Here is a 26,339-nt window from a genome sequence, read left to right as displayed (position 1 = left end):
GCCCTTTAGAGTAGTGAGAGAAGATCTTCACCCTGAAACCCACAGCGTCCCTTTTCAGCAGGAAGTAGCTAAGAGAATACGCCATCCCCTTTTCCTTATGACTCAGGGTGAAGTCTCTCTCAGGGAGGAGTGATAGGGAATGGCAAAGGACACACTGACAAAGAAGATTAATCAGAACTGGCTTTGACAAGCACTGTGGCATTTGGACAAGAACAAACTGGGAGGAGGGTAGAGAGAATAGTGCAACAAGGAATGAATGGAAACCCAAAATCTCTGTAAATGTTTATGAAAATTAATAAAATATAGGGAAAAAAAGGAAAAAAATAAAAGCTATAAAAAAAAAAGAATCCACTGGTGGCTTCTCAAGGGGAAAAGATGGGCCTCTCCTGTGCAATTCACAGCCTCACAGCATGGTGGGTTCATCAGTCCCAGCTCCACACCAGTGTGACACAGGATGACCAGCTCTTACCTGACCCAAGAGTGGATTGTTGCATTGCCAGGAATATTGTGGGTTTGCTTATTATACATGCCATTAGAACTGAACTGGTATAAATGTACAATCAAATTAATTCTATTAAAAACAAGGGTTGTTATTATGTACCATGGAGTTGAAATCCACGCACAGCTGACCCTCCAGTTGGTTTTCAGAGACAGTTAATCACAAGGGAAGAGATTGCCCATCTTGCTCCCATGGAAGAACTCATGGATTTGAACCACATGCCTTTGGGTTGGCAGTGCAACTCCTTACTCACTGAGCACCAGAGCTCCTCAAAAAGAAAAAGATAATGAGTATTAAAACTTTATTCTCCCCCGGCCCCTCAACTACCTACATGTTAACTATATTCTTGGGGTTCTTTACACCTGGATATGTGTATGGTTGTGTTGTTGTTGAGTACCATCGATTTGGAACAGACCCATATCTTACCCTCCAGCAGGTTTTCAGAGACTGTTAATCACACGGGAGGAGATTGTTCATTTTTCTCCCACAGAGCAGCTGGTGGATTTGAACCACAAGCCGTTGGGATTGCAGTGCAGTTTCTTACTAGGCCACCAGAGCTATGCTAATGTATAGTTACAGCTCATCAATTCTACTTTGTCTTATAGGATCGCTGTGAGTTGATGACAATGAGTTTTTGGGTCTGAGGATTGTAGCCCTGCTCCACACACACCAGGGTGTGCTTGTCATTTATTATTTCTTGACGTCAAGGGCCATCTGAGGCAGGACCCAGCCTTGAACCCCTGTGATAAAAGAATGGACAATATCCTTGAGGAAAACTAAGCCCATTTCAAGCCCAGGCAGTTGTTGGCATGCACACAGGATTCAATACGAAGAAATGACAACCAAGAGCTAAATGGAGACAGTCCCAGTGGGCTGGGGGTTATGGGATATGTCCCGAGAAGAGCCTTCACTCTGAGCTCAGGATAAGAGGATCAGGTCAAGGGAGAAGGGCCTTCCAGAGTTGAGGCTGGAGCTGGAGGTCAGAAGGTTATTTCCTGCATGTTCAGCTGTGTTCTCCTCTCGAGCCCGCCTGAGAGCCTCTGCATGGTCCCAGGGGACAGAAAAGGGGCTCCTCCTTCGTATCACTGGAATGTTTGGGGGACAAGTCAAGCCTCTTCTTCTCAGTGACCCTTGGGTTCCACATGTTCGAAGTGCACGATTGGTCCAACTGCCCTGCGTTCAGTGTTCAGCCTCTAAAGTGGATGTTTTCATCCCTGTGTATGGAAACCGCAGATCTTCTCCTGATGGTCACTAGTCATGCCTTTCAGACCCTGAATAAGTTGAAATGCTTCACTTTCTTTTGTCCCCTTCTGTTTTGAGCTGGCTGAGAGTGTCTGGGAGTTAACCCTTCCCTGTCAGCTTCTATCCTCATCTGGAGGTGATGAGGATTGGGCTCAGCCACAGCTGTCGACAAACTCTCCTATAGGCTCTTGGGCAAATTCCTGGGACCCCTGGTAATTGAGACCAAGACTGAGTTGGGGGGAATGGTCCACCACTATGAATTAACAAAGGAAGAAAATACAGATGCCACTGGACACCTCGTCCTGCCCTCCTGTGTAGGGGCTCCTCTGATTTCCTCTCTATGAAAATGTGGCCAAAACAGGGTCCCAGCAATGCTCTGCTGGCCTTTCAGAGTCCATCCTCAGTCAGAGGGGATGGATTGGGTTGGTGATCTGACCCTGGTCTGGCTGGCGCCAGGGAACTGCGATTGGGACCTCTCTCCAGGCTAAAGGGCAAGGGGTCATTTTGTTCCAGGGCATCTTAGGACATCTTTCACTTGCAGTCTGGCCAATGGCCAAGACTTAAAGATGCTGCTTTTAAAGGACCCTGGGCTCCATTTTCCATTGAAGCATTTTGAGACTTGCTGGGCTTTTCAGTGGGGAAAGGGTACAGCGCCCGGGCACTTCCCAAGAAAGCAGCTGTAGGTCTTTGCCAGGTAATATTTATGCAGGGGAAGAATGAACAGAAAGGACAAAGGATGAGGAGTGGTGGGTCGAGTTTATGGGTCACACATGCTCAACCAAAGCCAAACCTTTGAGATACACATTGATGCTGGTATCAAACAGACAACAATCTGTTGCTGTATTTTGAAACTAGAACTTCAGGCCTATCTCCTGCCCCCATCACTGCTGTCACCATGGTCTAAGCCACCATCCTCTCTCTCTCAGGCAGCATGACAGCCTGCTGACTGTTCACCCTGCTCCCTTAATGATTCTTCTACAGACCGTTATCTATTCATCAGCCAGTAGACTCTGTTAAATATAGAAATTAAACCATCCCACTTTCTGATTGAAAACTCTCCAGTTACTTCCTATCATTGTTGTTGTTGTTGTTATGTGCCGTCTAATCAACTATGACTCATGTAGACCCCATGAACCCTGCTCTACCATGAGCCAATCTCACCATCTCTGAAGCACCTACCCCTTTTGCCACAGTCACTGTGTCAATCCACCTTGTCTAGGATCTTCCTCTCCTGTGCTCTCTCTCCATCCTTCTCCAATGACTGGTCCCTCCTGGCAATATGCCCAAAGTGCATGAGACAAAGTTCCAAAATCTTTCTCTCCAAGGAGCAACGTAGTTTCACTCTCTCTAGGACAGAACTGTTTGTTTTCTTGGCAGTCCATGGTGTGTTAAATACTCTTCTCCAGCACTGCAGCTCAAAGGCATTGATTCTTCTTCTGCCATCCTTAGTCATTGTTCAGCTCTCAGATGCATAGCAAGCAGTTGAGAAGACCATGACCTAGATCAGGCACACCTTAGTCTCTAGATGAATAACATTACTCTTTAGCACTCTAAAGGAGAGGTCTCTGACAGCAGACTTTCTAAATCACCTTCCTATCATGTTTAGACTAAAAATCCAAATTCTGCTCCTAATACAAGGTTTCATGAGTCCTAACCACTGTTTCCCACTTTGGGAGTCTCACTGGGGGTCCCGGTGATCTCACTGGGGACCACTCTCCCCTTCATTTGCTCTGCACTAGCCATACTGACCCCTCTTCCACCTTGAGAGCTTCTCATTTGCTATTTGCTCGGGAATGGAACTTCTCCCAGGTCTTCATGTCTTTCCCAATCACTCATCAACGTGCCAACCCCCTGCCTTGACCATTTTCATATCACATCTCCCGAGATAGTCAGGACTTCATAGCATGCATCAGTCTTTGAAACTGTATTTGTCAGCCCTCACTAGAATGTAAGCTTCATGAGAACAGGCAATTTGAGTGTCATGGAACAGTAAGTGACACGTTGTAGATGCTCAGTAAAATATTTGTTGAAAGAATGAGTGAATAAAGCAATGAACTGCTCAGGGAGTTTCTGTAAAAGACTTTCATTTATGTACAACACCGTGCTCCAGGCTGGGAAAGGGTGGGCTCGTGGAGGGAGGGATGGTCAATGGAGTTGAGGAGTCATAACTGCAGTTCTATGCTGTGGGCCAGCAGAGTTCCAGGTTATGTTGGAGGGAGTCAGGGTCTCTGGGGGCAGCCTCTACATTCCACCCTCAGTACAGGCTTCCTTCCAGGCCTGGCGCACCTTGATCTTCACTTTGAAGGGGTTGATCAGAAATACCACTTTGGGGTTACCATCCAGAGAGGGCAGCTTCCCATCATCGGGCACCTCCAGGTCAAACCTCTGCAGCACCCAGGCCAGGAAGAGGAAGAGCTCCTGGCGGGCCAAGATCTCACCTACACAGGAGCGGGGTCCTGCTCCAAAGGGCAAGTAACTCATCGTTGGCGAGATAAGCTGGCTCCTGGTTGGGTCTAGGAAACGCTCTGTGGGCATAAGGAGACATCAACTGGACACCTGGCAGGACTAAAGAGAGGCATGCCTTTACCTGACAAAGCAGGGGCCCCGGGGAGTAGCTCTGTCCGGGAACCTCATCCCTGAGGAAAGACACAGCCCTGCTCTCCAGCAGCCCTGAATCAGAGGAAATGAAAGATTTGAGGAAGGATGGAAAGGAAGTTGTGCTGCCAGATGGAAGAGTCATTACCAAAGAGTTGAAGGGATAGACTTGATGGGGAGACACCCAGGGGAAGCAGGTGGAAAAATCTAGTTTGGAAAAGTCTGATATTGGATGAGGGTGTCTCTCCGGGTCCATGTAATGATTGGAGCCAAGGGTTTCCAAGTAGCCAATTGGACAGAGGGGCAGAGGATTGCAGAGCAGAGAGTCCAGACTGGCTCTGGGGTCTGGGAACAGGGCAGGACAAGGGACTCACCAGGCATGAACTGGTCCGGCTTGTCCCACTCCTTCTCATTGTGATGCAGCGCCCACAAGTTGATGATCACGTGTGTTCCTTTCTCAATAGCAAACTCCCCAATGCTACCCCAGGGAGGGAGAGGAAAAGGGGCTGCAATAGTGTCCTCCCTTTCCTGCTCATTTCCCCACCCCCGTGGAAGAAGAACCTTTTCTGTCCCTCATTCCCACCCCCTTGTCTTTTCCTCAGCCTCCGCCAGGTGGAGTAGGATCTCAGCCCTTCTCCTGACCTATCTTCAGCCCTGCAGAAGACAAACGCTTCTGTATTGGACTCTGGAAACAAGGGCACATAGGTGTGCCTCTTGAGCACACGCTTGGATGTTTGTGCTTACAGCTGCTGCTCTGGGGAGGGGCAAAGGGCATCCTGGTCGTTTTTACCCAGAACAAAACTCTGCAGCCTCTGCAGGTCAGGTAGAGCTGCGAGAGCATTAGTGGGCTGCAGTGTGCGGTGGGTACATGGCTTAGACTGGGTATAGGTCAGGTGGGTGGTAGGAGTAGTCAGTGGGTGATTAGAGGTTAGCCGGCCAGCTGTGGGGAAGCTAGAAGTGCTGGGCGCATCATAGGTAGGACTGGATGTCACTGGGAGAGAAGGCCCACCTGGAGTCAGTGGCAGCCTTGTGGGGGATGAGAAGCGGGGCCACCGGTCGGATGCGAAGCACCTCTCGGATGGTGGCCTCCAGCAGGAGGAGATGGTTCCGGTCACTGAGGGTTGGTGTGCGACTAAAACCTATCTTCTGGTCAATTTCTTCTTGGATCTCTTTTTTCAGCTGAGGGCCAGAGCAAGTTGGATGTCATGAGCATGATGAAGGTTGGGAAGAACCCTGCAGCCCAGGCTCAGCTTCCAGAAGATGAGGAAACGCCCCCATGGGACCAGAGCCACCATGGGGCCAGAGCCAGCCAGCTTGAGTACACAGAAGGCTGGAGGTATTGGATTATTGCAAATCCTCTTCTCTGGAACTTTGAGGTGGGGTTAGCTGGGGTCAGAGATGGCTGGGAAAACAGTAAAGGGATGCCACCCACCTGAGGATTGTGCAGCAGAAAAGCCACAATCCACTTCATCACTGAGGTGGTAGTCTCCACGCCGGCCCCAAAGATGTCCCCAACAGTGGTAAGAATGTGTTCATCTGAAAGCAACTTGAGATCTTGATCCAGGCCGTTATTATTATTTTCCGAGTTCATCTTGGCTTGAAGCAGGACATCCAGCAAGTTGGAGATAGAGTCAGTGCTGAATTTCTCCTGAGTTGGGAGAAAGAATTGAGAGACAGTAATAAGGAAAGGGTCTTATCTGCAACATTCCCACCGTGCGGCTCTCTCAGACTGCACATGGGAAGGCCTCTTCTACCTAAGTGGCAAGCAGGTGAGTGAAGCTGAGTTTAGATCTGAGATTGTAAAGGTAAGAGGTAGCACTCAGGCCTCTTTAGATTGCGATAAGGGAGCAAGTGAGACTCTTCTAGGATGCTCTTCAGTACCTCACTTTCCCATCCTCATCCCTTAATCTCCTTACTCTCTTCATCCCAGCCTTAATCCCTCATCTCCCTTTTTTCTGATAATCTACTGGATGTCAGACTCATTGAAGATCCTACAGGATCCAAAATGCACCCCACCCCTGCCTTGGGACACTTTGAACCCACCTCCTACTCCTGCCTGCTCCATCACTTACTTTGTATTTTTTGAGGATTTTCCTCAACAGTTTGTTTCGTAATTTAACAGCATTCTTCATTATCTCCAGTGGTTTATTGGGGAAAATCTGGGGAGTAGAAAGAAACATTCAGGGCATCCCTCGGCCAGGTTGCTTTTCCAATAGCCATGATCCCCTCCTTGGCAGCAGACCCCAGATTTCTGCTTCTGGAGAGCTCACACTCCATGTCCAACCTTCAACCGAGATGGAGGGGATGATGGAGGCACGAATGGGATCATCAATGCCTAACAGGAAAATTCCAAACAAAGGAAGTAAGAATGATCTCCACTTCCCTTTTCTTATGAGACAGCAAACCCTCTTGGTATACCTTATCAGGCAAATTCCTCAACATCACTGAACCTCTTTCTCTTTGCACAAGGCATTGGGGGGAGGGGGGTTAATAGGACCTTCCCATGGAGATTCAGTGACTAGGGCATGTAGAACCCTTAATAGAAGTCGATAATCATTACTGAATACATGGGATACATTATGTTTTTTAAGACTATTAAAAATGCATGATTTAGGTGAGCTCAGGTGGCCTAGTGGCAAGAAGCTGCACTGCAATCCCAGAGATGAGCGGTTCGAAGCCACCAGCTGCTCTGCTGGAGAAGGAGGGACAATCTCCTCCTGTACCAGTCAGATCCGATTTGACAGTACACACACACACACACACACACACACACACAAATATAATAAAAAAATTAAAAAAAATGCTTGATTTACAAGGATGAGTATATGTCAATGTTAATTCATTTTATAAAACATAATGAATGGGAATAATTGTATGAAACATAATGTGAATGAAGATAGTGTGGAAAACAATGTATAAGAACTTTGTAAGCAAACCAGTATAAAACAAAAAATTATTTAATTAACCAAAACTAAAAACCTTGAAGAAAACACATGATTTCAAACTTGTCTCCTTATTTAGAGAAGTGACAAAGATTTCAAAAGGTAAGGGAAGAGGAGATAGAGGTCACTTTGGCTGAAGTGGTCAAGAAAAAGAATGAGTCTGAGCTGGCCGGTAAGAGGGAGGAATTTGAGATGCTGTTGAGGTCTGCTCAGATCTGAAAACAAGCCAGGCCTCACTCTCACCTTCATCCAGGGGAAGATGTCCACCAGTCCGCCAGAGCCTAGAGTGTCCAAAATGTCTTTATTGTATTCGTGTATGATTTTCAGGTCAGGATCATCGTATTTGTAGGAGGAGTTGAAACAAAACATAGAGATCACGTTGGTCACAGCCAGGAAGAGTGGCTGCTCCAAATCTATAGACTGTCCATTTTGCGTAGCCAAGAAATCACATAAGAAGCTGATTTCCTGAAGTACTGAGGAGAGAAAGGGGCATTTTAGTCAGGGCAGGGACTAGATGTCAGGTGAACACTAGATGGCAGTGGTAGCCAAGAAAACACTGGGCAGACCCATCATAACCCTTCCTTCCCCTCCTTAATCCAACTTTAGCCTGCAAGAGAAACAACAGCCCTTGTGGGATCCAAGAAGTACCCATGTACTCACTGGTCTTCTCCAGCCTCTGTTGTCCATCCTTGAAGAGGGAAAATGCAGTCTGCACCAACTTCCGATGCAATTGCCAGTGGGGACCATAGTCAGCAAAGGCGACACCTTTTTGGTTATCTGACAGGATGGCCAGAGTCACCTTTGGGAAGCAAGCAAGGAAGTAGAAAGACACCATTCACTCTACCTTTCCAATAAGTCCAGTAAGTTCGTCCTCCCTGAGGGAGAAGAGAGGTATCTGCCACACTAAGCCTGCACGTGGACATCCCTGTTCCACCGGCAGGTCCCACCCAGCCTGACTCCTCTCCTACTAATTCCATAAGAGACAACACAGTGAGGAGAAGAAAGAACCCTGCATCAGCATGCAGGAGTACATTGACTGGCCGCTGGGCCTCTCATTTGCCCAGGTATAAATGGGATACATCATCTGAGTTGTCCCTATCTTGGGGACAGGAAGCGGCCAGCTTGGAGAGATTGAGGACAATCCAGAGCTGTGCCTTTCCCTGGATCCCTTAGAGGTGCTAAAGGTACAGCTCACCCCCTTTTAATTAATCTGTCCTCCTGCAGAGGTAGGCAAGACTTTGTCCATCACACTTGGAGAGTGTGAGTGCCTTGTTGAACGAAGCCACCTCCCCTCAAAGGCACCTCAAAAAGCACAGGGATCCAAAGTCTTCCTTCTATCCTTTGACCCTCTCAAGTCCCATCTGACTAGGCCCCTCCATCCTGTTTGCCCTGAAGAAAAGGGCTCAGGGCAGGTGAGGGTGAAGTTAGTTGTCTGAAAGCCTGGCTGACTGGTCCACAGAAACAAAAGTCAACTGTTGGACAGGTCAACCTTGAAAGCCTGCTGGAGCAGTTAGCAACAAAACAGTGACAGTGTTTCTGGGTGGTTAGCACCCTCCTCAGGTGCATCGCAACCAGCCCAGCAGGATGATCAATATCCTTGAAATGCTGCTTCAAATCACCCACCATGAGCAGGAGCATGTGGGGATCGCTCCAGGGAAACAAAGATCCCAGCTCTTCAGCAGCCAGCCCCCTTCCCAGGGAGGATGGTCCTAACAAAGCCAATGCCCAGACAAGGAGTAACATGCATAAGGGCTATTTATAGGATGTACTGTACTGGACATTGGGCTAAAGGCTTTATGTACTTTATTTAACTAAAGAAATCTAGGTCCAGAGATATTATCCTCCAATTTAGGGGAGAGGTGGCTAGAACAAGGACTCTCGGATACTTCAGCTCACTATCCCACTCCAACCCTCCACCTGAAAAGTCTGGGAAAAGAGACCTCCTTTAATTTTTCCTGCCTGTGTAGAAGCTATATGGGGTCTCAAGGGCCACTAGCCTTCCATCTCCTTTCCAGTCTGTCTTGAAGAATTACAGGGTATTGGAATGGAAAGAGTAATTCCAGCCATGGTCTTGTCTGAAGAACAGTACAGCCCTAGAGGGTGGGGTGGGAAGAGAAAGGAAAAGTGGGTACTGCTTACCATGTGGGGCCGTCCGGAGAACTCTCTGCCTTTCTTGATGAGCACCTCCTTGGCTAGCTGATGGTGGCCAACAATCACTGTAGTCTTGGTTCCCAGACGAAAGGAAAAGATGGGACCATATTTCTTCTGCAACTTGAAGAAGTTGATGTGAGGATGTCCATGTCTAGGGAGGAACGGCAGGCTGCCTATGAGGGGCAGAAAAGGGAGACTCTTGGGGTATTTGACGCCAAAATGCCTTAACTTGGGCCAAAGGTAGTAAGCTAAAGTAAGTAGTAAGATGGCCAAGAGTTCCCACATGGTGTCTGGGTGCCGGTGGAGCAGGTGGACAGCCGTGGGGTAGAGAGCTGCAGTTGTGCTCGGGCACAAGGATGTCTTTTTAAGAGCTGCTCTAGGTTCACCTTGGATTTTGTGCTATCTCTTGCAGTGGGGAAATTTATCTTGGAACAAAGCCAGGCCTGAGCATTCTTCCAGAATGAGGAGAGGAATGGCACATAGAGACCTCCTCAAGGCCGGCTCAATTCCTTGGCAAACTCTGGAGGGTGGGGATGGGCCATGTCAAACCCCGGAGGGAGGACAACTGCCCCTCCTCTCTGGAGGTTTCTATCCACGGATACATCAGAGTGTGCCAGAAACAACTTGTCAGGAATCAAGACATGGACTCTCTCCCCACCCCCATTTTGCAATCACAGCACAGATGACAGAGTCAACAGCTTTTTTTTTTTAAAAAAAAAATTAATTTTAATGAAAGTTTACAGAGACTTAGGATTTCCATTCATTCACTGTTTTACTTTTCTCCCTGCCCACCCCACCCACCCCAATTCATTCTTCTCTTTGAATAGTAAAAGAAAAACTCTTTTATTGTTATACAATCCCTCCCTGCAAAGTTCACTCCACTCTGCAGCCTTCATTTTGGACTCCTGTCATGACAATAATACTCAATCGTATATCCCTTTTAAATAGTTCTCCCTCATCTGTTTCAATGCAGTATATGTTATTTATCCCCTCTTTCTCAGTCTTCCCTTAACCCCGATGTCAGTCCTGTTTTACAACAGTGTCCCTATGCAATATTTGTCCTTTTGTGGCTGAGATATTTCACTCAGCATTATGTCCTCCAGGATAATTTTAATAATATTGCATGAGTCCCTTGTTTTTCAATTCAGCATAGTATTCCATTGTGTGACTACACCACAGCTTCTCTATCCATTCGTTTGTTGATGGACACTTGAGTTGTTTCCAACTCTTTGCTATAGTGAACAAAGCCGCAATAAACATGGGTGTGCACATATATGCTTGGATGTCAGTTATGGTCTCTTTGGGATATATTCCCAGGAGTAGAATTGCTGGATGAAATGGTATTTTTATTTCCAACTTTTTGAGAAAGCGCCATACCACCTTCCATAGTGGTTGCACCATTTTGCACTCCCACCAACAGTGAATAAGGGTTCCGGTTTCTCCACAACCTCACCAGCATTTGATGTTTGCTGTTCTGTTAAATTTTACTATTCTTACTGGGGTGAGATGATATCTCATAGTTGTTTTTATTTGTATCTCTCTTACAGCTAGGGATTTTGAACATTTCTTCATGTGTTTGTTTACTATCTGAATGTCTTCTTTGGTGAAGTGTCTGTTCATATCCTGTGCCCATTTTTCAGCTGGGTTATTTACCTTTATCTTGTTGTGGTGGAATCAGCAGCTTTTTGTCTATTTTTTTAAAAATAAAATTTATAAAACAACTATGAGAAGTTAGATTTTTATTCACTCATTCTTGCATATTTTACCCCCTCACCCTCCGTTCTCCTTCCTCTAGTTCACTTTTTTTAAAAAAAAATCACTGTTACACAGTTACCTACACCTCCCCTCACCCTGCTTCCCAGTCCTCTTTGCAATGATATATTTCTTACTCTGGGCTGTTGTGTGTTGTATGTGTAATGCCTAATCATTTTAGGCAGTTTTTTCCTTTCATTTGTTCCAATGCAATGATCATTATCTAAGCACTCTTATCCTTTTCTCTTCCCAACCACACATGTCAGACCTGCTTTATAACATTATAAATAATGCTATGCAGTATTTGTCCTTTTGTGACTGAGATATTTCATTCAACATGATGTGCTCCAGGGTCCTTCTGTGTAATGTTTTACAAGTGCATTGTTTTTCAGCACTGCGTAATATTCCAATACTTTTACCTATTGTGAAGTGTTGAAATGAACATTGATGTGCACCTGTCTAGGAATTTCTGTTTTCAAGCTTCTGGGCAGAGACTTAGAAGTGGAATTTCTGGATCATATAGTAGTTATAAGGAGCCAGAATGGTACAAGGGTTAAAGCACTTGGCTTGACCCATCAGCCATTCTTTGAGAGAATAATATGGTAGTCTGCTTCTGTAAAGACTATAGCTGGAAATTCTATGGGTCACAGCTACTCTTTCTTATGGTGTCATGAGTTGAAACGGACTCAAGCACAACAATATTTATTTTGTTTTCTTTTTTAATAGTACTTCTATTACTTAACTTTTTAAGGAGCTACACAAGTGTTTTCCACAGGAGTTATCTCATTTCGCATCCCCACCAGTGATGAAGGAGAGTTCCAATTTTTCTACACTCTTGTCAATATTTGTTTTTTCCTCCAAAATCTTAGCCAATCTAGGGAATGAAGTGTTATATTTTTGTGGGTTTGGTTTGCATTTGTCTACTGGCTAAAGAATCACCACTGAGTCAATAGGCAACATCATGATAAATAGAGAAAGGACTGAAGTTGCCAGTGATTTAATCTTGCTTGAGTCACCAATCAGTACCCTTGGTATCAGCAATCAGGAGCTCAGGAGATGTACTGCACCAGGCAAGTCCACCATCAGGGACCTCTGTAAAATACTGAGGAGCAATGATGTCAGTTTGAAGACTACGGCATGCCTGATCCAGACCATGATATTTTCAATCGCTTGCTACACAACTGGACAATAACTAAGGAACAGAAGATTTGTCATATTGGAAATGAGTACTGAATATCCCATGGACTAACAAAAGAAAAAAATAGTTATATATTTTGGGAAAGGTACAGCCCCAGTGATCTTTGGAGGCAAAGATGGAGAAGTTTGTCTCTCATACTTTGGACATGTTACTAAGAAAAGCTATTCCTTGCAAAAGGACATAATACTTGGAAAGGTGGAGGGTCAATGAAAGAGAAAAAGACCTTCAACAAGGTGAATTAATACAATGACTGCAATGTTGTTAACTGAACTCAGAAAGAAACCAGGGACAAGAGGAAATTAATTCTGAAAAAGAGGAAGGCTAAGACAGAGGTCCTCTCACAGATTAGCACTGTGAAAAGGTCCCTTTCCCAGTATTTCTATAGTTTTTATTTAGTTTAAGCCAATAATAAAGAAAAAATCCTACGTCATAAGGCTATATTTTCATATACATAAGTGTTGCCAACATAACAATGGGTAAGCTTAATTTTACATCAAGACCAAAGTTTAGACACATTATCTCCTCCAGTGGGAGGCTGGAGGAACTCTCTATATGCAGAGAGCATCCAGTATCTCCTGCGGGGTGGGAGGTGGAGTGGGGTGGGGGGAGGGCGTGGGCGGAATTCTCTGTTTACTGGAGGCCCTTGGTCTTGCTCCAACTATTATCTCACCTGCAGCCTGCTATCACTATGCCGACCTATCCCCATTTCTCCCTCTGTTGTTTAAGCATCACCTAGTCATCAAGGCAAATACAGCTTTTCTTCCTTTTTCTGTTATTTTTTCCCCCTTTACATTCTTTATTTTTGACATAATAGCACAAAAATAAGGACTATAAGACAAAACATGACTATAGAAAAACTTCCAAAAATTTTAAAATAATCAAAAGGATAAAGATTAGGAACTGCTTCATTTATTTCTTCCAGAAAATAAGTATTACTAAATTTTTATCAATTTTCATTAAAAGTATCATGAACTTGAGCTGTAACTTTAATATCTCATCAGTTAAATTACCATGATCCATGATACATTTGCAAACTTTATCCTATTATCATTCAGTATTCCATACAACAGGGGTCACACAAAATTGAGTAGTATTCCAGTCACATTTTAACTTCAATTGTCTCTGTAAGTTAGTGATATGATCATCTATTATAACTACTAACGATTCTAAATCACTTAATCTAGAACTGATTTCAGAATCTGTTTGTCTTTGAGATGATCATAATTTTTCAGAATCACTATGCCATTGTTTGATATAATCTACTGTTTGAACACTGTGATGCAGAGTGACTCCAGCAGTAGCTGCTTTACTGTTACGGCTGTGATTCCTAAGGCAGCAGTAATTAATACTTCAATAAACCTCTTGCTTCTTTTTAATAACTGATTCACCAGATGCTCTAAAAGCATCATCTCAGGAGATGACTGCCATTTACGACCCAAATTAACAGGAAGCCATAACCCAATTCTAGATATCTATACATACACTCTAATTAGGTGGTAGACAAAGAATTTAAACAAGTATCCAGAAAACATTCATTACAAATCAAAGTTAAATTATCTGCCTCTTATTTAGTAACTCCTTTTAAGAAAACATAAGGAAAAAGGGCAAGTATAGCTAGAAACAAATTCTTGGGAGACATTTGTTACCCTATATTCTTAATCACTTTTCCTCTTCTGTTGTGTGCTTCTTTTCCTGGCCTTAAGTCCGAGTCTCCGCTTTCCTGGTCTCTGGTAGCAGTCTCTTTTTTTGTCGTTTCTCTAAGGTGATCCGACTCATCCATTCCGCGATTCTATCTTTGTCGAATATGTCCTCTTTTGGTTTATCTCGGGGTTTCACGTTTCTGGATGGGACCAATAGTGTTTCTGTGCTTGTAGAAATATAAGCAAGTCCTCGACCCCAATGAATGACAAATCCTTTTTCCATTCATTAGTTAGAGGGTCTCTAAAATATATATGCTGAGTCAGCTCTTTGATTGATTGTACTATCCAATGTTTTTCAATGTGTTTTTCTTTAGAAATGAAAAAATTTTAAAGTAAATAATGCTTTTTGTAAAATAGTTTGAGGAGATATTATGTGTCCTATCCATCTCCCCCATTTTTGTTTTTTCAACATAGTTTTTAAGGTCACATTAGCTCTTTCTATTTAGCTTGTCCTTGGGGATTATAAGGAATACTAGTAATATGTTTAATGTTCTCTTTTAAAAAAATTCTTATGTTTATCTATAACATGATAATAGCATATAATAGTGAGCTCTGGTGGCCTAGTGGCAAGAAGCTGCACTGCAATCTGAGAGGTTAGCGGTTCAAATCCACCAGATGCTTTGCTGGAGAAGGAGGAACAATCTCCTCCTGTACCAATCAAATCTGATTTGATGGTACACACACACACACAACACACACACACACACACACACAAAAATAAAATAAAAATAATAGCATATAATTCAGGCTGCTGAACAGAAATCAAGTTAGTTTCAACTATTTTATTATCTTTATCATTAGTATAACCTGTGTATCTCATTTTGTTAGCATCTGTATATTAAGTATCAGCTGTAAGTAGAGATAATTTTTTCATCTTTTCAGATAACATCTAATTAGTTCTTTCAATTAATTGTAATTGTTTATTTTGTGAATATGAATTAGAAATTTTACCTATGTAATTACAAAAAGCAGTTTGCCAGTTTTCAGAAATTTCCCATAAATTATTAATTTGGGGAGTATTAAATGGGACTATAATTTCAAATGAATCAGATGCCAACAACTGTCTTAACCATAGTCGTCCTTTAATAATAACCACCAATTTTTTCAACATAACTAGCATTTTATTATACATGTTTCTTAAAAATAACTATTCTAATATTCTTTCTTCTTGATATAAAATACCAGTAGGAGAATGTAGAGTATGAAAAATTATTAATATAACAGGGTTTTTTTTCATGTCTATATGACTTAATTGAGCATCATTAATTCTTTGTTCTATAATTAAGAGTTACTTTTCCCCTCAGGAGATAAACTTTGAGGGCTTTGTATATCAGCAGATCTTTCTAATATTTTAAAAATATTTTGTAATTGTAATTAGGTATGTTGGTATACCTAAACTAAGCCTTAACCAATTAATATCCCCTAATAATTTTTTTAAATCATTCAAAGTTTTTAAAGTATCCTGTCTAATTTGAATCTTTTGTAGAATTCTTTTTCTTCTTAATATAGACCCCAAATATTTATAAGGCTCACTAAATTTAACTTTTTCAGGAGAAATTTGTAATCCATATTCCTTTAATACTTGTTGGACTTCTTTAAATAGTAATTGCAATTGGTCATTATCTGAATGTAAGAATAAAATATCATCCATATAATGAATAATATACACATTCAAAAATCTTTTTAAAATCTCTAAAGGTGGATTAACAAAATATTGACATATGACCAGACTATTCAACATTCTTGGGGGTAACACTTTTCATTTGTATCTTTTAGGTTTATGATTATTAATAGCAAGAACAGTAAAAGCAAATTTTTCTTGATCACTAGGTTGTAATGGAATGATAAAAAAACAATCCTCAAGCTCATTTATAATAATATGCCTTCCTTCTGGGATCACAAGGTAAAAGAAGACCTGGCTGTAAAACCACATAGGCCTGGGCAAAGATGATAGTATCATGGCTCCCCCAGCCCCCGGCTCGGCCACCGGCGGCTCTGGGGAAGGTGCACGAGCTGTTTGACGTGAAGAACGCCTTCTACATTGGCAGTTACCAGCAGTGCATTAACGAGGCGCAGCAAGTGAAGCCTTCGAGTCCAGAGAGGGACGTGGAGCGAGACGTCTTCCTGTACCGAGCATACCTCGCACAGAGGAAGTATGGTGTGGTGCTGGATGAAATCAAGCCCTCCTCCGTCCCGGAGCTGCAGGCTGTGCACATGCTTGCCGAGTACCTTGCCAGCGAGAGCCAGAGGGACGCTGTGGTGGCACACCTGGACCGGGAGATGAGTCGCAACGTGGACGTGACCAACACCACCTTCCTGTTGATGGCCGCCTCCATCTACCTGCACGACGGGAACCCAGATGCTGCGCTGAGGGCCCTGCACCAGGGTGACAGCCTCGAGTGCTCGGCCATGGTAGTGCAGATCTTGCTGAAGCTGGACCGCCTGGACCTTGCCCGGAAGGAGCTGAAGAAGATGCAGGACCAGGACGAGGATGCCACCCTCACCTAGCTGGCCACTGCCTGGGTCAATCTGGCTGTGGGTGGTGACAAGCTGCAGAACGCATACTACGCCTTCCAGGAGCTGGCCGACAAGTGCTCGTCCACCCTGCTGCTGCTCAACGGCCAGGCCGCCTGCCACATGGCTCAGGGCCGCTGGGAAGACGCTGAGGGCACGCTGCAGGAGGCACTCAATAAGGACAGTGGCCACCCAGAGACACTGATCAACCTCATTGTCCTGTCACAGCACCTGGGCAAGGCCCCTGAGGTGACCAACCGCTACCTGTCACAGCTGAAGGATTCCCACAGGTCCCATCCATTCATAAAGGAGTACCAGGCCAAGGAGAATGACTTTGACCGGCTGGTCCTGCAGTACGCTCCCAGCGCATGAGGCTGACCTGACCCCGACCACATCCTGCGTCCATCCCACCAGCACCCACCACTTCTCGGCCAGACCCTGGAAGCCTGGTGCCAGCACCCCCGTCTCCCACCAATAAAAAGGGGCACCACCCCCAAAAAAAACCAAAAACAAAAAACAACCACATAGGCTTTATGACCTCATTAATTTTTCTCAAATCAGTTAACATTCTCCATTTACCTGATTTGTTTTTTGTTACAAACACTGGAGAATTCAAAGGACGAATTAACTTTCCAATGTGCCCTGGCAGGAATTGTTCTTCAGTTAATTGTCCTAAGGGTTCTAGCTTTTCCTTTGTTAAGGGCCACTGTTAAACCCATATTGGCTTATCAGTTAACCAAGTTAATGGAAGGGCAAAGTGTGAAATAGTGGTCTTCATTATAACTCTGGACAGCCTAATCCTCTTTTACTATGATAAACTTTTGGTTCTTTGAAGGGGACGATCCCTTGTTGTTTCTTTCCTAATCCTTTACCAGGGAGATAGTTTATGTTTAATATAATATTCTTAACCTGTTCTAATATCATAGGAATTTGCAACATGGCTCCCCATTGAACTGGCAAATCTCTTCCCCATAATGTAACTGCAATATCTGCAATGAAAGGCTGTAATTTTGCTAACTGTCCTTCAGGTCCTTTACAATCTAACAAATACTTTCCTTTAGTCCTGTCATAGTCCCTATTCCTGTAAAAGTAACAGAAACATCTTTTAATTGTAGTTCACTAGGCCAATGATGAGTAGCAGTAATAGATACATCAGCAACAATATCAACTAATCCTTGGATTTCATATAATTCTAATTTTAGTCATTTGAGGATGGGTATTTTTAATGATAGTATTCTAATAGATATTAGTCCTAGTACTACCAAACCCTCCTTGTCTTTTTATTGGAGCTGCCCTTTGTTTTATACAGGGAGGGAGCAATAATTGAGCTCCCCTCTGGCCTTTTAAAAAGGTTTGATGTTGTCAAGTAGACATCATTATAATTATCTCCCCATTATAATTGAGATCTATCACCCCAATATGTATGAATATTCCCTTATTAAATGACTTCTTCCTATAATCAATCTTACAGTATTTTTAGTGATCTTATTTCCATGTGACAGCCTCTGCTTACTGGATAATGAAGACAACTTGCTTGTTTTAACACCTCTAGTTTCTCTCTAGTGAGGGGCCAATGCTCTACCCTGCGCCTGTTCTGTTACAAGGAACAAGGCCCTTAGGCTTGGGAAAACCTGCTTTGTTTCTTAGCACTTTAGAAAGTCTAACATTTTGGATTTTTTTAAATTGTATTATTTTTATGTGTACCGTCAAATCAGATCTGACTGGTACAAGAGGAGATTGCCCCCTCCTTCTCCAGTAACATTTTGGATTTTACGGGTAGTCAATCAAGAGTACTTGGCTTCTGTGATACATATTTTTATAATTTTTGTTCTTTACATTTACCTTGGGAACTAAATTACATTTTCTTTCTTAGCTATTTCTAAACTTTTAGATCACGTTATCTATACAGCTGTAAAAGAATAGTTTGTGTGTTTATTTTTGGCATTTTGGACTACCAAAGATAAACAGGCTGGCCAGCTTTATGACTGCCAAACACAGTCTATTTTAAATTTTTTTTTACTAATTTAGAGATTTATCCTTTAAAAATCTTTCAGCTGCAGCTTCTAATTTATTTATCTTCACTCCATTATTTTTTACTTTCTTCATCTTCTAAATTAAGAGTTTTCTTTTATGTAAGCTTCATTCTTACATCTTCCACTTTTCTTATTTTAATGAAATTATTAGATTATATGAGCTCAAAACTATTATTAAACTAAAGGCAAAAAACAAAGAAACAACAACAACAAACTTAAACAAAAACCAAAACAATCAACAAAAACACTTACAGACTTCTGCTTTGAGACTTAGCACCTTTCTTTATTTTTCTAAACCATATTTTAAATTGTAAATAATTTCCCAGGAAGAGCACTGTTTGGGTCAACACATGCCAATTAAGAGAAAATAAGAATTCAGGATTGCCTCTTTATAAAGGTGATAAAGCCTGTTTCTTGCCTTCGGCTTTAACCTTCTCTTAAAAGATGCCCTCATCATCCTGGTAGGTTTGAAGTTCTGACCTTTTGGTTAGCAGCCCAACAGATAACTCATTACACCACTTGGACTCTTGGAACCTCTCCTGCGCTGACTGTCCACCTTTCTGAGCATAATGTCCTTCTCCAAGGACCGATCTCTCCTGTCCATGTGTCCAAAGTAGGTGAGGTAGAGCTTCAAAATCCTAGCCTCCAAGGAAAGACTTGCTTTCACCCTCTCCAAGACAAACCTGTTTGTTTCTTGGCAGTCCATGGTATGTTCAGGACTCTTCTACAGCATCACAACTCAAAGGCATCTATTCTTCTTCTGTCATCCTTAGTCATTGTCCAACTCTCTGAAGCATAACAAGTAATTGAGAAGACCATGGCCTGGATTAGGCACACCTTTGTATCTAGACTGACATCATTGCTCTTCAGCACTCTGGAGAGGTCAATGACAGCAGATTTTCCCAATGCAATTCGTCTTTTGATTTCCTGACTGCTGGTGTTAAGAGTGTTGATTATGGATTCAAGCAAGCTGCAATTGCTAACAACTTCAATCTCTTTTCCACCTAATACGGTGTTGACAATTGGCCCAGTAGTGATCCAGTAGATGAATAGCAATCTCTTCCCATGCAATTATACAGCTTCTGAAATCTTGCTGGATGTGACTTGGTAACAATGAGTGTGTGCGTGTGTGTAGTTGATTAATAATGTTAATTTATGAATGGTGTTTTGGGTTCCTCAATCAGTTAGGGACTAGAAAGGGGCTGTAAGACCAACATTCTTAAAATTGTTAACCAAGGAGAACAGAGAACCTTTCACAACTTGGTAATAAAGACTTGCTTCATGAAGAAACCAGACCAAAAAAAGAAAAGAGTTCTTCACGTATTATTCCATTCATATGACATTCTAGAAATGAATATTAATCTACAGTGCCAGAAAGCCGATTATTGGATGCCCGCGGTAGGAGTAAAAAAAGAGATGCGACACTTGGAAACTTCTCAGGGTGATAAAAATGCGGTGGTGGTTCTGCCGCACACACCAAATTGAAAAAGTGCAGTTACGTGAATCATTAGCACCCCCAAAAAACTGATTACAAACAAGAATGAAATGACTGTCTGCTTGCATCCTTTGCCCGTTTCTCTGCTGTCTTCGGACTTCTATGTTTTCAGAGTTCATTTATTTACATGCCTGTCTGATTTGAGTCCAGCGGTCAAGATAGTTAAAGATGGCATCGCACATCTGTTAAATGTTTGTTAAAATTGAATGAAGGAATTTAATTCGTTCTCATTACCTTTTGGCGACGTTAACATTTTCTTTTACAGAAAAGCGTTCGAGACACATGTTGTTGTTGTTGTTGTTGTTAGGGGCTGTGGAGCCCTGCATCATCCTTATCATCCCAGACACACCTGAGCTCACTGCTTCACAGTACTAGTAAATAATCAAAATTGGAACTACAATCTAGGGGTGTGTGTGTGTGTGTGTGTGTGTGGTCAAATCAGATTTGACTGGTACAGGAGGAGATTGTTCCTCCATCTCCAGCAGAGCATCTGGTGGATTTGAGGCTTTGTGATTTTTAAACCGAGGATTTACTTAAATTGTTCCCTATCTCCTGTAGATATTACTGTCTGAGTCCTGCTTCCAGGATCTCAACGGAGTATTTTAGGTTTTTTAATGTTAGCAAGATCACGCACGTTCTGCTATGCGCATGTGTCTACTCGTTTTCCCACGGTAAGAGTCCTCCTTTCATCTCCTTCCGCGTCCACGTCTTTTGGCCCCAGCGGCTCGCCATCGGCCGTGCGGGGGCGCTGGCTAGTTGAGGCAATGGCGACTGGGGCGCCGGATTCGCAAGCGCGGTTCGGCCAGTCCGTGAAAGGGCTTCTCACCGAAAAGGTGAACACCTGTGGGACTGATGTGATCGCGCTCACGAAGCAGGTGCTGAAGGGGTCCCGGAGCTCCGAGGTGAGGTGGAAATGGGCTCTGCGAGACAACATCGCGAAAACTGTCCTCATTTCTGCGGCAAAACACCGAGGGGTCGCGGTGCATCTTGGGAGTTGTAGGCTTTGCCCTTGTTGCCGGGAGTGTTGCGGAGGCGCGTGTTGCATTTTGGGGCTTGTAGTTTCTGGGACGTGTAGACCAAAGGTGGTTAGGGTTTCCCCCATTCAGTAGGACAGAGTAGAACTGCCCCTTAGGGCTTCCTAGACTGTTATATATTACAGAGGCGCTGTGATGTTTAAAGCAATTAGCTGCTTGTCAAAAGTTTTGGAACCCATCAGCAGATATGTGGTAGAAAGATGGTAGTTGTTTTCCCTAAAGACTATACAGCCTTGGAAAGTGCTTTAGGGGGGCACTTCTACTCCGTCCTACGGGATCACTAGAAGTTGAAATGGCTCCACTGGTTGGGCTTTGTTTTAAATCTTCATAGAAGCAGCTCACCTTTTCCCCCTCCCGCCCCTCTCCCACACAGCTGCTGGTGGGTTCAACTGCCAAATTTTCAGTTAGCACCAGTTAAGAGTTCCTTAGATCTAGGAAAAAGCCAATGAAACTCATTGCAGATGAGTCCGAGCTTGACCCTCTGAGCAAGACCCTTGACCTAGACCCTCTATGGGTTTTGGAGCCAGCAAATCTTTCCTGGAAGAGACTGCCCATTATTCTCTCAAGCAGTGGCTGGTGGATTCAGACCACCAACTTCTTGATGAGCTGGCCAGCACCCAACGTACTTTGCCCGCCCAGATTCTAAGGAACAGCGGAATAGGACGAATATAAACGGAATGATGAGAATTTCTGCTTTAAATTAGATGGTGGTTGAGATGTTATTATGTGCAGACTGACAAGTCAGAACTTACTCATAGCCGACCCTCCGGCAGATTTTCAGACTGTAAATCACATGGGAGGAGATTGCCCATCTTCCTCCCTCAGAGCAGCTGGTGGACTTGAACCACGTGCCTTTTGGAATGGCAGCACAAATCTTTTTCACTAAGCTACCAGAGTTCCCTTGGTTGAGACAGTAAACAATTTTTTGTTTCTCAATGTTTTCTACTGGTTGATTGACCCCTCACAACTCCCCAAATCTTCATAGGTTTGCCCTCATCATTCTAATTCTTTGTATTTCATCTGTCTGTGCATTTATTCTCACTTTACTTGTCTTTCTGTCTGCGTTGGCGGTTTTCTTTTACTGTTGTTGCTGTTATATGTGGTTGAGTCGAGTAGGACTCAATGTGACCCTGTTTATTCTTTTGGCTTCCCTTAAAAGAAAGCTATGAGATATATATATATATATATATAATGTGTATATACATACATGCATATATATACACATACATACATATATACACATATATCTATATATCCAGTTTTCACCCCCCAAAAGTCAGCTATTGCATTCCTATATATTCATCTAAATTCAGCACACTCATTACCATTGACTCAGAACTGACTGCTAATAGCTGGACCACGTTTTCAGAGGCTGTAAATTGCACAGGAGGAGAATGCTCATTTTATTTCCACACACCCCCCCCCCCATGGAGCAGCTGGTGGATTCCAGTTGCCTGCTTTTGGGTTGGCAGGGCAACTCCTTCGTCAGTAAGTCACCAAAGTTCCCTGTTTATCCAGAAGAATTGAAAAAGATATGTCCAAAAAAAAGAAAGAAAAAAAATATGTCCAAAAGAATTTTGTGTGTTAATGTTGTTAAGTGCCATTGAGCCAATCTGAATCTTACCTTGCCCTGTGCCATCCTCACCATTCCTGAGATGCTTGAGCCCATTGGTATAGTCATTGTGTCGGTCCATCTTCTGTCATCCTTACTTGTTGGCCAACTTTCAGATGCATAGCAAGTAATTGAAAAGACCATGGCTTGAATCAAGTCTTGCAACTGATAAAAGATTTGGAGAAGAGAAAGAGGAGGTGAATCGGGAGTTGGACCAGGAATTTCAAATCAATCATACAAGGCTCACATGTGAAGCAATAATCTGGTTTAGTTTCACCTGGATGCAGGTGGGCTGAGCTCTTAAAGGTCAGCAACTCTTGTTGTTAGTGGGAGATTTATAGACAAAGATTGTTGGTGGGTGCAGCAGATCATATGAGAGAGTCGTCTTTTTCTTGCAGGTGTAGTGTTAGGTCAGCTGACTTTCTCTGGTATTCCTGGAATGTCCTGTTTTTGTGGATTCAGCTTTCCATTAGTAGTTGATCAGGCTGGAACTCAGGGAAGGGTTTTATCTGAGAAGTAGAGCTTCTAGAGATAATGAACCTATTTTATTTTTCCTAATAACTGACATCACTGCTCCTCAGCACCTTGGATAGGCCCTTGCTAGTAGAGTTTTCCAGTGCAATACATCTTTTTGATTCTTGGCTGCTGATACTTAATGGTGTTGATTGTGGATCCAAGTAACATGTTACCAATAACAACTTTTATCTTATCTCCCCTATTATGATGTTGCCTATTGTCCCAGTGTTGGGAATTGTTTTCTTGAGGATGAGATGTAATTTTTGTTTCCTTGAAATTGAGATGTTTTTGATCTTCTGCTGTAAGCGCCTTAGGTCCGGGGTCTCCCCTTCTTGCTCTGTCCCTCTACTCTTCCAAACCTGGTGTCCTTTTCCAAGGAATGGTCCCTCCTGGCCACATGTCTAAAGTGTGTGAGATGGAGCTTAAAAATCCTTGCTTCCATAGAGCAGCTTGTTTTCACTTTCCAAGACAGACCGATTGTTCTCCTGGTGGTCCATGGTATATCCCGTACTCTTCTTCAGTACCACAGCTCAAAGGCATCAATTCTTCTCTGTCACCCTTAGTCATTGTACAGCTTTCTGATGCATAGCAAGTAATTTCAAAGACCATGGCCTGGTAATTAAAACAGAATTTGGTACCTGGAGTGGGGTGCTGCTCTAGCAGTTATCTAAAATGTGGAAATGGTTGTGGAATTGAGGAATGGAGAAAGGCTGGAAGTTGGAAGTTGTGGTAAAGGCAGAGCTCTGGTGGCTAGTCCATAGAGCGTTGTGCTAACCTAAAGCCTATTCCTCTCTGACAGTTTGAATCCACCAGAGGCTCCTTGGGAGAAAGATGGGCAATCTTTTCCACATGGTTTACAACCTCAGAAACCTGATGGTGGGTCAACGATGAGTTGGTTCTGACTCAAAGGTGATCAGTTGTGGGAATAGTCTTAGACTTAGTAAAAGCATAGATTGCCTTGAAGAGACTGTTGGTAGAATTATGGATGGCAAAAGGCAATTCTGGTGAGGGCTAAGAAGGAAGTGAGGAGAGCTCTGAAGTTAACTTTGGTGTTTCCTGGTTTTAAACTGTGAGATTTTATTTATTTATTCCTAGGCCAAAACTTGGTTGATAGTTTTATGTTATAAAAAAGAAATTCAAGTTTAGCTTTGGTTGGCCTGTAATTATATATATATAGTTGGGCTTTGTTTTTTTCTTTTCTATATAAAGGAGAAGGATTTATATTGATGTAAATTGGGGATTTTTTTCCCCTCCAGGTATAATGATTATTAATCATTAGGAGAAACAATAATGTGTATATTTTCAAGTTTGGTTAACTAGGTTTCAAAAGAATTCTGTTTTCTTCAGGCTTATAACCTAAAACTGAAATTTTTGCCTTAATGACTAACCAATGACCATTATTAATTTATTTAGGCCAAATGAAATGAGAATGGTAAAAATGGGGGGAGGAAGAAGGAACCCCCCCCAAAATAAAATTTTCATCAACTTACTTCTGGAGTGTGGGGTTGACATTTAGATGTGCTAGAGGGTAAGTTGAGGGGCGTAGACACAGGGCTATTGTCCACAGCTGAGGGGCCAGAGCCATCATGCCCAAGAGACTGAAGAATGGGGCATGCCTAAGCTCAGGAAGGGGTCTCTGGGGTCTAGTAGGGGGAGCTGAAGCTGGGACCTTCACTCAGAATCCCTAGAGTATTGTTAACACCTAGTGTGGAAGGCAGGGCCATTGTCTAGATCATTGCAAAGAAGATTATTTTCAAACCTTGAGAGCCAGTATAATTTTAACTACTGGGTTTTGGATTTGCTTAATGCCCATCATCCCATCTCTCCAATTTCTCTTATTTATAATGGAAATGTCTATCTTATGACTGTTCAACCATTGCACTTTGGAAACAAATAATTTGTCTTACAGATTGATTTTATTTTTTTTAAGGGGACTTCTGGGTGGGATTCCTTCTGTCCTACAGATTTTTAAATTTAATTTTGTTTCTTAAAGATTTTAAAGTCTCACAGATGGAGAGGAATTTTGTCCCAGATAGAATACCCTAAAGTCTCATATTTTTTATTTATATGATTCAGAAGAAGAGATTGTGAATTTAGAGTTGATGTCAAGATTTTTGGGGTGATGTGATGGAATGAATGTGTTTTGCCGTATACCAAAGACATGAATTTTTGAGGACTAGAGAGAGGATACAATGTTACAGATTTATTGTGTCCTCTCAAAATTATATGTTGTAAATTTTTATCTGTATTCTTTTGTTTATAATCCTACTCATCAATGGAATGTCTTTGTTGTCTTGAAGAGGCAGGATGAGAATAGGATGTACCATGAGTCAATAATTTGCTTGATATTTTAAATTTTTTTTTTTTACCCTTTGAAGTCTGTTTTATCTGAAATTAAGTCATTGCCGTTCACTTTTTCATTTTAGGAGATGTTGCCACTCTTGCTCTTTTTTGATTGTGATTTGCTTGATATGAGTAAATCTTTTTTTAAAAAAAATCTTTTATATTAGTTTACATACAAAATTTTATACATTATGGTTCACAGTTTCATTCACATTGTGTTTCATGTGTCATTCTCTATTGAAATATTAAAAAAGTGAATAAACAAGCAAGTGAAAGAAGCAGAGATGGGGTAAGATAAATATTAAAACAAGGAGATGGAAGCTGAAAAAACTTCCCCTAGAGCTGAATTCAGATTTCAAGACTCTCAAACTATTGTTGTTGGTTTTTTCTTTTGTTACGTTACTATTGTTTTCTTTTTTTATTATTAATTTTAATGAAATTTTACAGAGACTTTAGATTTCTATTCATTCATTGTTGCACTTTTCTCCCTGCCCACTCCCCCCCAATTCACTCTTCTCCTTGACAAGAAGAAGAAAAATTCTTTCATTCTTATGCAATCCCTCCCCCTAAGTCCACTCCACTGTGCAGTCTTCATTCTGGACTCCTGCCATGACAATAATACCTATTCACATATCCCTTTTAAACAGTTCTCTCCCTCATCTGTTTCAATGCAGTATACACTTAGTAAAAGCATAGATTGCCTTGAAGAGACT

At 42.6% G+C, this 26,339-nt stretch overlaps 2 protein-coding genes and 1 pseudogene across 2 annotated transcripts in view; 2 read left to right on the top strand and 1 right to left on the bottom strand.

Moving 5' to 3' along the window:
* Positions 1 to 3,982: 3,982 nt before the first annotated feature.
* LOC102873953 (steroid 17-alpha-hydroxylase/17,20 lyase-like) lies at positions 3,983 to 9,714 on the bottom strand. The gene is made up of 8 exons (XM_006880182.1): positions 9,418 to 9,714; positions 7,939 to 8,077; positions 7,522 to 7,751; positions 6,409 to 6,495; positions 5,769 to 5,984; positions 5,346 to 5,515; positions 4,711 to 4,814; positions 3,983 to 4,266 (listed from the first exon to the last, which is right to left on the bottom strand). Exons 1-8 carry the CDS (start codon positions 9,712 to 9,714, stop codon positions 3,983 to 3,985), a joined length of 1,527 nt encoding a protein of 508 aa, XP_006880244.1.
* Positions 9,715 to 16,037: 6,323 nt separating this feature from the next.
* Positions 16,038 to 16,965, top strand: LOC102847502 (annotated as a pseudogene).
* Positions 16,966 to 20,873: 3,908 nt separating this feature from the next.
* Positions 20,874 to 26,339, top strand: part of LOC102847100 (chromosome unknown open reading frame, human C10orf32) — a 15,708-nt gene continuing 10,242 nt past the window's right edge. Inside the window, exon 1 of the mRNA XM_006879972.1 lies at positions 20,874 to 21,023. Within this exon, the coding sequence (XP_006880034.1) occupies positions 20,886 to 21,023 (138 nt within the window). The 5' untranslated portion in view covers positions 20,874 to 20,885. The remainder of the gene's footprint in view (positions 21,024 to 26,339) is intronic.

This window comes from Elephantulus edwardii, unplaced genomic scaffold (assembly GCF_000299155.1).
Source record: "Elephantulus edwardii isolate Elephantulus edwardi_28Jun2011 unplaced genomic scaffold, EleEdw1.0 scaffold00006, whole genome shotgun sequence".
NCBI classification, from domain to species: domain Eukaryota; kingdom Metazoa; phylum Chordata; class Mammalia; order Macroscelidea; family Macroscelididae; genus Elephantulus; species Elephantulus edwardii.
Note: the sequence above shows the minus strand (reverse complement) of the source record. Positions and strands in the feature narration are given on the sequence as shown.

Excerpts from the sequence above, each read along its gene's own strand:
- LOC102873953 (XM_006880182.1), bottom strand. The coding sequence starts at position 9,714 with ATGTGGGAACTCTTGGCCATCTTACTACTTACTTTAGCTTACTACCTT. Across the intron at positions 5,516-5,768 it reads TTCTGCTGCACAATCCTCAG|CTGAAAAAAGAGATCCAAGA; the intron begins GTGGGTGGCATC and ends TCTGGCCCTCAG. Across the intron at positions 4,815-5,345 it reads AAGGCTGCCACTGACTCCAG|CATTGGGGAGTTTGCTATTG; the intron begins GTGGGCCTTCTC and ends TCCCTGGGGTAG.